The sequence below is a fragment of the Toxorhynchites rutilus genome, chromosome 3, assembly GCF_029784135.1.
Source record: "Toxorhynchites rutilus septentrionalis strain SRP chromosome 3, ASM2978413v1, whole genome shotgun sequence".
NCBI lineage: Eukaryota > Metazoa > Arthropoda > Insecta > Diptera > Culicidae > Toxorhynchites > Toxorhynchites rutilus.
In genome coordinates, this window is record NC_073746.1 from 294,840,066 (window position 1) to 294,853,270 (window position 13,205).

General features: G+C 41.1%; 2 protein-coding genes across 6 annotated transcripts in view; both read left to right on the forward strand.

Annotated features, from left to right (window-relative positions):
• LOC129773633 (tetratricopeptide repeat protein 28) overlaps nucleotides 1-13,205 on the forward strand; it is a 472,791-nt gene that overhangs the window by 47,382 nt on the left and 412,204 nt on the right. The window lies entirely within an intron of this gene.
• LOC129774319 (uncharacterized) lies at nucleotides 5,249-10,543 on the forward strand. The gene has a single exon (XM_055778035.1). The coding sequence runs from the start codon at nucleotides 5,249-5,251 to the stop codon at nucleotides 10,541-10,543; it is 5,295 nt and encodes a 1,764-aa protein (XP_055634010.1).

The window sequence follows — 13,205 nt, forward strand, 5'->3', positions numbered from 1 at the left end:
ATTCGGTTTATATAATAGAACCCTATATTTTACTTTCTCTGGCACATCTTCCATTTTTTGACCTAGGATTACGTCTTTCGTGAACATTGTCCAATTTCAAACGCTTATTACTCAGTTATTTCATGATGGATTGATGAGATTTTTGCGTCAATCGATTTCGGCACTTCATAACAATTTTTTACATTGAATAAAATAATATATGTCATGAAACTAACTATCGAACAGTTAAAAATTCTCAACTCTTATCCTAACGGAAATACGCACTTCTGATTGGTCGAAATTGACGACATATGCGGCGACTCGTGTACTTACAGTTATTGGTCGGAATTATGAGATATTTGCATCAATCGATCTGAGCACTCCATAACAATTCACCACAATGAATAAAATAATATATTATATGAAATCATCAGCGGTGGAGATCGATCCACGGTCGAAATATGATCGATTCATCCATACAACTGCTCTGCTCTGCAAGACACATCGGGCTGCTGTTCTATAAATAACTCAACAATGATCAATCAACTGTCCGGTCTAACTGGATAATGGAAGAACAGATAGAAAACTCGTACGCCTAAATGGCTGCTACTGTGTAAATGTGTGTACCATATGGAATGGTATAGAAGGGAATACTCTTACGCCGAAAAATGGCAACTGTGTAATGTGCTAATTATAGATATGATAAATATGTGACATGTACACGATTCAAATTCGGCTCTGTTACAGCTAAAATGCCAATGAGCCTGAAATAAATAAATGGGACAAAAAAAAAAATAAAACGATTTATTTCAATTTTCATAAACAATAAAAAACCAATGTGTGTTCGAGAACGGATCGTCCGGTTTGAGCTGTCTGTTTTGTTGTGTTCATTTTCACCCAAGAAAAGTTCATACGGCGAGAAAAAATGGAAAAGTGGAGGAATGTTCGAAAAAGTGATTTCCCATATGCTCTACATATCGTATTAGATGCTGTTAGTCCAATTAAAATTCGCATTGAGGCATATAGCATTGTGTTACGTTGGGTTTGAATCGAAAATGGAAATGGGTTGAATTAAACACTCAGAAAGTAAAAATTTTGAAAGAAAATTGCCTTTTCCATTTCAAATATGTTTTCTCTATAATAAAGTAACATGTTTTTATTCTGGTGAGAAAAATTGATAATTGTGTTCGATAGTGACAATTATCTTCTATCACATTGGTGAGTTTTTTTTTGCTTTATTTCGTTCATACATAACACAGCAGCCATCTTGTCCATGGCCACAGATGGCGGCTTTCATCATATCTCATTCCACTTTTGGCATTCTCTATCGTGATACGCACCATCCAACAACCAATTACCATCCTTCTGTCACCATCACTCGGTTGTAAATACTGGTGGAGCGACAAACGAAACGGCCCTTTTCAGGGCCACCAAATCATTGTCAAAGTGTCTAACGATGTAATTCTTTAAACATATTCAAACATATTCAGCATGCAACAGCTGAAATGCTGCTCGGCTGTCTTTTGAAGTCGAAATGGCAATAGAATCTGAGCCTTTTTACTTCGGAATATGTCATGAATATCGCGTGAGCTGTCGGGAATAAAGTATTTGGGAACCTCATTGGTTGGATCAAACCATCACCAAGCACTGCAACACAAAATTACTTCGCGATGAAAATTTTGGTGGTTGGTGGTTATGCATATTGCATTGATATTAAATGTTTTATTGGATATCTGATTGAGATTTGCAGCTATTAACGGTTAATGTCGAAAAACAAGCCATCTCCAAGTTTCAGTATCGCTTGAAGGGCACATCAATTATTTTTATTCTCATAAAATCTTATAATCTCAATCATTTCATCATGCAAAAACAAAATACGCAACGATTTTCAATCTCTTATTCCAACGGCATAAAATCTGTAATAGCACCGTTGAGGAAAGGTAAAACAACCGCTAATTAATTTGCCACGAAACCAATCTTACCGAAAAAATCTTGTTTCAATACGTAGTCCCCAAACGAATGACCAAAAAAAACAGCTATCGAACTTATCATGTTCACCACATGTTCCAACATATCACGATTATTCGTCCATCACGAGAAACCTCAGCCGTCTCATTTGGGTCCCGCTTCTGGGGCTCTCACTTGGAAGCGGTTCCCGGGTCTCTTCCCGTCCGCTTGCAAGGCGTGCATTAATTTTATTTTCAATGTCGATAAGAACAGTTCGATAATTTTAGCTGATACTAATTTATCACTCACTCACCAACCGAGATGTTGAGAGGTTTCCGGTCGGCAACATCGCCGATGTGAAAAGGCTTCACTCATCGCCGTTTGCTGACGTAAGTGGCTTTACTTTTGCTGTGACGCTGGATCTTGTTTGCCTTGTTTTAGCGACTAATGCGCAATTATTTTCCAATAATTAATCAAATGTGAGCGCGGCTCCTATTGCTAGAAAACGTAATCCGCACGACAGAGAGTGTAAATGTTGCCTTGTTGGAAAGATATCTTGTGTCAAAGCGAAGGTATGGGAAAGAGATTGAACACGAAGTCCAATTTCGAGTGGAGAATTACGCAATCGTTCTCCGAGGGGGTTTAAATATTTGTGTTTTTTTTTCATTTATAAAGAATACGGTTCAATCGGTTCAATTACATAAAAAATCAACCTGTCTCTATTAATCATCGCTTCGTGGTTTCGCAACTCGTTTTTTTTCTGTTCGAGAAACCAGTAGCTTTCCGGGAAACACCTCCTTTTCAGCTATCAGAACCAGTCAACCCAACCTATCGGGATGGTTCGCCGAACGGACAAATATAACACAAATTTGACTGTGGAATGTAAATTTCATCAGCTCATTCGATGGCGCTGTTGCTGTTATTTTCTCTCCAATGTTAATCTCCTGCCATGATTCCCATGCGGGTCCAGTCTCCATCCCGATCTCCTTCTACAGGTCTATATACTATTCCAGTTTCAAAAGTCATCATGGAGGTATCCATCAGCAGCCATGGCGACGACAACCGGCGACCATCTTTCATTAATTTTTATTTGCTTCTGCGCATTCCTCTCTCCCAAATCGTCGCTCCAACCGTCCCGCGTTCGGTCAGCTAAAAACAAAACAGGAAATTGTAAAGAAAAGCACTCACACACACCCGGCATACAAGTATGATTTCAAACTCTCTTCCCTCCGACCGCTCCGCACTCCTTTCCAACGATTCACGCATTAATTTAGCCGACGGTGCTAATTTGAACCAGACTCCATCCCGTTTTGAGTATCCCGTCGCCCGGGTCCATTTTGGCACAATATTCTTGTTTCCGTATGTGCCGAGGGGCGCACGTGTGTGTGTGTGTGTGCATGAACGTCAAAATGTGATGTATAATTGACACTTTCGGTGACCGCCGCCTGCTGTTGTGTTGTGGGGAAGTGAAGTGAGACAAACATTGCACGACAATTTCACACATGTTTTCCCTCCCCTATTTTCTGCCCACTCATCAAAGCGAGCGGAGCGGAGAAGGGAAGAGGTTCGATGACAATCATATCCAATTAAAATTGATCATCAGATGGTGATATAATGGGTCCTACATTCAATAGTCCTGTCGCATGTACACTTGTCACGAATGGTGGACGATGACGAGACATTGTTTTCATTTGCAAAATATACCTGCAACGCAATGTATCACCGACCGGAAAGCTTGTTGCGCGAAAAATGCAACTCCGCCTAGCATGTCCGCTGTAAGTAAAAATGACAGTAGGGGAAGACGGGGTAAGACCGCCCGCTGGGATAAGACGGACCACTTCCAGTTTTAAAAGAAATCCTCAGTTTTTTTTGCAAACATGTTACGCAAGAAGCATATAATTGGCAACACTTGAGCGCACGAAATATCAAAATTGTAAACAGAGTTTTCGTCCATTGCGGTTGCAAGCGATCTAATTTTCAAGGCAACCAAAATAAGGATTTTTCCTGCAAAAACTGTGTATTCAGTTAATTGTCAGTGTCCCAATCATTCAGTAGATTGTTCCGGTTCTTTCTGCGTTAAAAGGTATGTAAAATGTAATATAAAATGCGTGGAAAGGGCAAAATAATGCAAAAGGTGCTCTGGAAGGAAGACGGTCCACTTTCGACGGGGTAAAGGCGCCATACGTCGTGATATTGAATGATTTTCATATCAAATAAAATACCATCTTTTTGCTTGTCTCTTTACACAAATGCCCCGAAAGTACATAAGGAAGTCGTCGAACAATCGTCCTTATAGATTCCGATAATTTGGTACATTTTTCACGAATATTTGCAAAACTCTGCACGTGGAATATTGGTGGACTTTTCAGAAGTTTGTGTGTAGTTTATGAACAACCCTAAACATTAAGTACCTTAGACAACACTGTTCCTGTTATTTTCACTAGACTAGACTGGTCCCTCTTACCTCGCCAGCGAAATAAAAAGCATTTTTTTATCATTTCAAAAATTAATGGAAAAACGCAAAAAAAGTTATAGGGGAAAAGCGGTTAAAATGAACAGTTGAGTTAGTAGTTAGTGTATTTAATAAGCAACGGGTGAGTGACGATTGAATTTCGCCCGAAATCAATTGCTGTTCAACCCTGTGATTGCATTTCGAAATAGGCTATACGTCGATCTCGCTTAGTTACATCAACAAGAAATTCACCATTACAACAGCATAACACAGCTGATGAGCTTTCGTTCGCCACCACAGATTTTAAATTAGTTAGTCGTAAAATAGTTGTCCCCAATAAATGTAGTGTCCGTTGAAATAAAGTGTCCTTTCGTAAAATTGTGTTTCTTGTGAATTATCGCAAACAATTCCGAATACCGTCCATCATAGTTTTTGGTGCCGTGACCAGGATAATGGCATTGTAGCCATTGGTATTCAAATTCAACAAAGGACCACAGACCTCCATTCAGGACACAAAGGAGCTTTTCGACCGGGACAATACCAGCGATTGATCCTATTGAGGACCCCCTGGTATTCAACATTGTATCCTGTTGGACAAGCAAAGGACAGCATTCACCAATAGTCAGCATCGGCAAATACCGGATTTCCTGTAATTTTCCAAAAAATACAAGGCCTGTTGAATACAGGTACAAGAACGGCGAAAATTGAACGGAAGCGGACGATTGTGGCAGAATATTTAAAACAATTATACGAGGCATTACCTTTGCCTTGGTCAGGTGAGGACCTTTCCAAGAAGTTTACGTTTTTTGTCAGTGCTACCAGGTCTTATTATTGACAGATCGTGCTTCTGGTTTCGATTTTATCATCGCCATGGAGGATCGTCGCACGAAGCAGCAACTGAGATCGCGGAGAGAAACCATGGTAGCGTCGCTCGGCCGAGCGGACCAGTTCATGACGCAGTACGACGAGGAACGGGACAAGCTCGAGGTCGCTGTAAGGCTGCAGCATTTGGATGGTATTTGCAATGGGATGGAGGAAATACAAGTGGCATTAGAAGACATGGCAGACAACGAACAAGAACGGGTGAGAAATATGGAAATTCGCTCTGAGTTTGAAACACTATTCTTCCGAATAAAAGCCTTTCTGCAATCCAAACTTCCTCCTCCTATTGATGTACTAGACAACCTCCCTCGTAACGCTGCACCTTCCACTCTAAAGGGTTTGAAGCTTCCGACGATTTCTTTACCTGAGTTCTCTGGAGATTACAAAGACTGGCTTGCGTTTCATGACACCTTTGAGGCCCTGATTCACAACAATTCTGAGGTCGTTGAAGTCCAGAAATTTCACTACCTAAAAGCTGCTTTGAAGGGAGAGGCCGCCCAACTGATCGAATCAATTGGGATCAGTTCGGCGAATTATCGCTTGGCTTGGGAAGCACTCGTCAACAGATATGCGAATGAATATCTTCTGAAAAAATCTCATTTGCAAGCTTTGTTTGAGTCGCCAAAGATGCAAATTGAATCAGCTTCTTCTTTGCATGGGATTGTGGACGAATTTGAGCGTCACGTAAAGATACTGGAGCAACTTGGGGAGCCTATTAGTGCTTGGAGTTCGATGCTGGAGCACCTCTTATGTACACGTTTGCATGATGACACCCTTAAGGTTTGGGAAGATCATGCTTCAACATTGACGAAACCAACCTACACATGTTTAATAGATTTCCTCCAGCGTCGTATGAGAGTCTTGGAGTCCATCTCAGTTAACCATCAGCTCATAACGGAGTCATCTTCCACTTCCCACAATTGCCACATAAACAAGAAATCAGCTCATTCCAATTATTATTCTCATGCTGCAGTTGAAAACCAGTCCGCCAAATGTTACGCTTGTGATCAGCATCATCCGCTTATAAAATGCTGGAAGTTCAGCAAAATGCCCATCGCTGAAAAAATGAAGGTGGTTAACGCGAAACGTCTGTGTCTGAATTGTTTTCGTTCGGATCATTTTTCACGAAATTGTTCATCAAAATATTCCTGCAAAATATGTAAGAAACGTCATCATTCACTGCTACATTCAGCATTCAGCACCAATGTAAACAGATCAGCAGCCGATCAGAATCCATCTCCATCCACCCGTGTTCCCAGTATGCCTGTTCAAGTGAATGTTACACCCTGCGAAAATCCTGCTCGTTCAACTCCATCAGCCGTTGATCCGTGTGAGGTAGAATATAGTTTCCCGTTGCATGAGCGCAGTAAAAATACTTTTATGTTAACCGCTTTACTGATTGTCGTAGACTGCTACGGAAATGAGCACTTAGCCAGAGCACTTCTCGATTGCGGTTCCCAACCCAACATAATATCGGAGCGAATGGCTCAATTACTTCGATTGAGAAGAAAACGAGTAAACGTGTCGATCCATGGTGTCGGAAATAAACCCCAGTATGCTACAGAATCTGTGTTCACAGAAATCCGTTCAAGAAAAGAGAACTTCGCACTCAATGTAGATTTCCTAGTGCTGAATAACATTATGCCCCAGTTGCCGGCTCAAGATATTCCTATTGAGCATTGGAAACTTCCCAAAAAATTATTCCTCGCTGACCCCAATTTCAACAAGTCGTCTGGAATTGATATGCTCATTGGAAACGCGCACTTCTTCTCCTGTCTCAAGACTTCAGCAAATATTCAACTTCCTAAACCGCTCCCATTGCTAGTAGATAGTGTGTTCGGCTGGCTGGTCTCAGGCACAGCGGATATAACCCGACCCGATAATGGAACCTCATCATGCACTGTAACCACCGTTTCGTTAGTAGCACTTGAGGACAGTTTAGAACGTTTCTGGAAAATTGAAGACCTGCCAGACCAGCCAAATTACTCAATGGAAGAGAAGCAATGCGAGGAGTTATACTCCGCTACCGTTATGAGAAACGAGACAGGAAGATACGTAGTACGTCTCCCTCGTCGCCCGAATTTTGAGAAAATAGTAGGAGAGTCCAAAAATTGTGCCTTTCGTAGATATTTGCTACTGGAGAAACGATTGGAGCGTGATCCAGCGTTGAAAGATGAATATCGAAAATTCATTGAAGAATACATAGAGCTTGGCCAAATGAAGGCGGTGTTGCCTACCGAACCCCAACATTACAAAGGTTGTTTCCTCCCTCACCATCCCGTAATGAAAGAATCGAGCGCTACCACGAAGGTCCGCGTAGTGTTCGATGCATCCGCTAGAACTTCCACCGGCCATTCCCTGAACGATGGCTTATTGGTAGGACCAGTAATCCAGGATGATCTGCTATCCATCATCCTACGCTTCCGCACATTTCCTGTGGCATTGGTGGCGGACATTGAGAAAATGTACCGCCAGATACTCCTACATCCAAATGACACCCCATTTCAACGCATTTTATGGAGATTCAATGCGTGTGATCCCATTTGTACATACGAGCTGCAAACCGTTACCTACGGTCTTGGTCCATCGTCCTTTCTCGCTACCCGAACACTACTTCAGCTTGCCAACGATGAAGCAATATCGTATCCAGCCGGTAGTGCGGCTCTCCGAAAATCATTTTACATGGACGATTTTATTGGGGGAGCTCAGACTGTGGAAGATGCCATGAAGCTGCGACAGGAACTCAATGAATTGTTGGGAAAAGGAGGTTTCAATTTACGAAAATGGACTTCGAATAAACTAGAAATCGTACGAGGCTTACGAGAAGACCAAATTGGTATGCAATCCACTATGAAATTCGACAAAGGTGAAACGGTAAAAGCACTGGGAATAAGCTGGGAACCACAAAATGATCTGTTTCGATTCGATGCCAACATCAAACGGGAAGATGAGATGATCACAAAAAGAAAAATTTTATCCGCTATCGCTCAGTTGTTTGATCCTTTGGGTTTGATAGCTCCTGTCATCATTCAAGGAAAAATTCTTATGCAACTCATTTGGATGGAATCATGTGGATGGGATGATGAATTACCTTCAGGCATTGTGGTGAAGTGGAAAAACTTCTACGAACATCTACCATCATTGACAGAATTCCGTATAAACCGTTACGCTATGCTTCCGCGATCAACAGTCCACCTACACACCTTTTCCGATGCTTCAGAGTCAGCTTATGGCGCTTGCACGTACGCAAGATGTGTTGATACCCAGGGCAACATTTCCGTCCAACTACTAGCAGCGAAATCCCGTGTTGCTCCTCTCAAGCGAATAAGCCTCCCACGACTAGAATTATGCGCAGCAACTCTCGGCGCAAAACTCCATGCCAGAGTTCAGCAAGCACTGCAGATCGAAATCTCTTCCTCTTACCTTTGGTCAGACTCTACTGTGACCTTGCAATGGATAAAGGCTCCACCAAATACCTGGAAAACATTTATTGCGAATAGAGTGTCGGAAATCCAGAATATGACGCGCGTGTCGCAATGGAATCACGTCGCAGGAAAGGAAAATCCCGCAGACCTTGTATCACGCGGCATGAGAGCGGATGAATTCATAGACAGTGCCGCATGGAAGCATGGTCCACCTTGGCTAGCGTTACCTGAAAATCAATGGCCAAGATCGAATATCACAAACTACCCTGAAAACGGAAAGGAACGAAGAAAAAATGTTGTCGCATTATCCGCAACACAATCAACATGCAACGAATATTTCTCCAGATTTTCTAGTTATAATCGTCTCCTTCGAGTTACTGCATATTGTCTCCGATTTATCAGATGCCTCCAATCCAGAATAGTTCCTCAGTCAACAGCAATCAGCATTCCTACTGACTTGTGTCTTTCGGTAGAAGAACTAAACGCAGCTCAATCGACCCTCATCATACTTACCCAAGCAGATGCTTTCAAAGAAGAAATCCGTGACCTAAAAGCAAACCAAGCGGTATCCAATCATTCAAAAACACGACTGTTATGCCCTTTCCTTGACCCTGAGGGAATCATAAGAGTGGGAGGGAGGTTGAGGTTGTCCGATCAGTCCTACATCACAAAACACCCAATATTGTTGCCCAGTTTCCATCCCTTCTCTCGCCTACTTGCAACGCACTACCACCTGAAACTCATCCACGGTGGCGGCCGCCTCACACTCTCTACAATGAGCGAAAAATACTGGCCCATAAATAGAAGACGACTAGTCCGTAGCGTGATTCGCGGATGCTATCGGTGCGCCCGAGCTAATCCCGTTCCTGAAAACCAAAAAATGGGACAGCTGCCCATTCATCGCATAACTCAAAGCCGTCCGTTCTCGAGCACTGGAGTGGACTATGCTGGTCCAATATATTTGAAGCCCACCCACAGACGTGCAGCCGCCATGAAAGCATACATAAGCATATTTGTCTGCTTTTGCACGAAAGCAGTCCATATAGAACTCGTCAGTGATCTTACTACTCCAGCTTTCATAGCCGCAATACGCCGATTCGTCGCTCGCCGAGGACGCCCTGCCGAGATTTTCTCGGACAATGGAAAGAACTTCGAGGGGGCGAAAAACCACCTAGCAGAAGTTCACCGTTTATTACAACAATCATGCGAACACATTTCCACCGTCTGCACGAACGAAGGCATCACTTGGCACATGAATCCACCTAGAGCACCGCACTTCGGCGGGCTCTGGGAAGCTGCCGTGAAAATCGCCAAAAAACATCTGTATCGCCAGCTGGGAAATACTCGTCTGTCATTCGAGGATATGTCTACGGTGCTCACTCAAATCGAAGCTGCAATGAACTCCCGTCCTTTGGTTCCGATGTCTGAAGATCCCAACGACTTCGCCTGCCTAACACCGGCTCACTTCCTGATTGGAACCACCATGCAGACAGTAGCTGAAATCGACGTCAGAAATCTCCCGTTGAACAGACTCGATCACTATCAAAAAATGCAACAAACCTACCAACAATTTTGGCACCATTGGAGAAAGGAATATCTCCAAGAAATGCAACGATGCACCACCAGAAGGAAACCAAACAACGAATTCAACGTAGGCCGTCTTGTACTCGTTGTGGATGAATTTCAACACCCAGTCAAATGGTCACTCGGCAGAATCCTTTCAGCGCATCCAGGTCCAGATCAGCTCATCCGAGTGGTAACACTGCAAACAGCTCGAGGAATACTTAAACGACCGATAACGAAGATTTGTTTGTTACCTTATGATGCACCAGAGATGGAAGCAGCGAACAATGTTTAAAATGTTTGTAGAAATGTGATGAAATCAAAATTGTATTGATCGTTTTTGTGTTATGTAAACAGAACCAATGTAGTAAGATTAGATGTAGGTAGATGTTGAAATTATTATTTCAAGGTGGCGGCGATGTTGAGTTGAGTTAGTAGTTAGTGTATTTAATAAGCAACGGGTGAGTGACGATTGAATTTCGCCCGAAATCAATTGCTGTTCAACCCTGTGATTGCATTTCGAAATAGGCTATACGTCGATCTCGCTTAGTTACATCAACAAGAAATTCACCAATACAACAGCATAACACAGCTGATGAGCTTTCGTTCGCCACCACAGATTTTAAATTAGTTAGTCGTAAAATAGTTGTCCCCAATAAATGTAGTGTCCGTTGAAATAAAGTGTCCTTTCGTAAAATTGTGTTTCTTGTGAATTATCGCAAACAATTCCGAATACCGTCCATCACACCCTAAGGAATATGCCCATTTACTGCATCCGCGTACTGCTACAATTTCCGTTCTTCGAAGAATATTATAGCTTAACTAACTGTTGTTCAAGATATCAAACGGTTTTTATTATGAAAAATAAAAATAGTACATTTTTCATTAAAAGAAAATAAGATATAAAATCGAGCATTTTTTATTGTGCGGTTAAAATGATCACATGGTTGTGGTAAAATGAACAATCACACATATCATGCTAAATGGGATAGATTAATGCGTTGTTCCTTATCTAAATTTGTTTAAATCATCAATGAAATAGTAGGTACATGTATGAATCAAGCTTATTCACCTAGAGTAGAAATTAGAATTTACTCATACGTGCGAAAAAGTAGTAAGAAACACAAAACGCTTCACATATTGAGGTTTGGTTTAGGTCGAGGTGGCATATTTTTTCAGAGTCAATGCCACAAAAGGAACCTCTTGAAAAGCAACATTTGATGAGGTAGATCAGCTTTGGAAAACATGGCATTGTTAGTCGTTATCCAGTGGTGGCTCATTTTGCCCCAAACAACAAAAAAAAAAAAACTAGCTTTTTACCTTTCATTGAATATGTGAACAGTTGTCCAAACTGATGATTTGTCGAAGATATCAGCACGAATAATTTGAATTTCACGGGAAATTCCTTAAATACGATGCGCACAAAACTACATCAAAATGGCAACCGTGAGAGAAATTTCCTTTTTATTTATTATTTTTTACATTTGACAGTTTCAAATGCTCTAAGAATAGGATAACGGAGAAGTATCAGTTTGTTTATAGTTAAATTATCGAAGTTTGAGCACTGGCTCATTTTACCAATCCTGTTCATTTTAACCTCATTTCCCCTACAATCAACAGTTACACATTTTTTAGTAGTATATTATTGGATACTCAATGATATGTAGTACAACAAATAGGGGAAATCCTGAAAGACGTTTGAATGAAAATTGGTTTTCTTAGGGGGACGGTCTTACCCCGTCTTCCTTTTTGACGATGACTCAAGTTTCTTTGAGATTTATCTTGATGTTTACGGTTTTAGGAAATATCAACAAAATGAAACAAAAAATATTGTTCATATTAACCCTTTGCAGTGGGTAAAGTGTAAAATGATCACATGGTTGAATATAGTATTTAGTATGATTCCCTGCTGTGGGGCTTAGAGCAGCCATATGACCACAAAAAGTTAATAGTGTATTATTGACTCATATTAATTATCGAAAATACTATTTTAATATTTCTGTTTCATGTATACGTGTTTTATAGAATCAAATCTAAATCAGTTGTTACAGTGTCGGACAAAACATTACGACCACTGCTCAAGCAAAAAAAGAAAGTGACAAAACTTTGAAAAAAAACTCCATTCCAGTGCTTCCCTCCATTTATAATAATTTATTTGAGTTGTTCGAAGAAATTTATAACAGCTGTAGTTAAAACAATAGTCATTCATTGAAAAATGCGTTATAAGCATACTTAACAACTAAAATGATGCAACAAAAATTACGACAAGTTCATTGTTAAAAAATTAAAAACATAAAAATTCATACCGTGAAAAGCTTCCATGGTTAGTACATTGTTGCGTAACCTTTGTTATGTATTACTTCTCGCACCCGGTTCGGCATAGATTCCACCAGCTTCTGACACGTGGTGACCCGGATGGCGTACCAATAAGCTTGGATCCTATTCCACGGTTGCTGCTTATTCTTCGACTATTACGTGCACACCGATTTTTTCACGATCTCCCATAGGTTCTTTACCCTATGATCCGAATGTACCGGGAAGTTTTAAATAAAACAAATAGAGCTACATTTTAGGCAAATTTATTTTATCTCCCTCAAAAATGATCCATCTGAAGCAACACACATGTAGCAACGCCTGACCCAGCCCTCCATGCTTTCCTGGAGCCGATGAAGGGATGGGTGATCCATATTCTTATCCACCGAGTCTAACCCCGTACCAGGAGAAGCACGCCCACACCATAATGTTGCCTCCTCCATTCTTGATTGTCTTCGTGGTATACTGTAGCATCTATGAAGAAGCTATGCTTTTTCAAAGTTAACCGAGTGTTCAAGAAATCATTTTTTTCCCCTTTATCCAGAAATGAAAAAAATATAACTTTTGAAATACAGAACCGATTCAGATGATCGACATATCAAATTGAACCCAATAAGATAATCTTCATTGAAAAAATATCAAAC

Coding starts and splice junctions, on each gene's coding strand:
- LOC129774319 (XM_055778035.1), top strand. CDS start 5,249: ATGGAGGATCGTCGCACGAAGCAGCAACTGAGATCGCGGAGAGAAACC.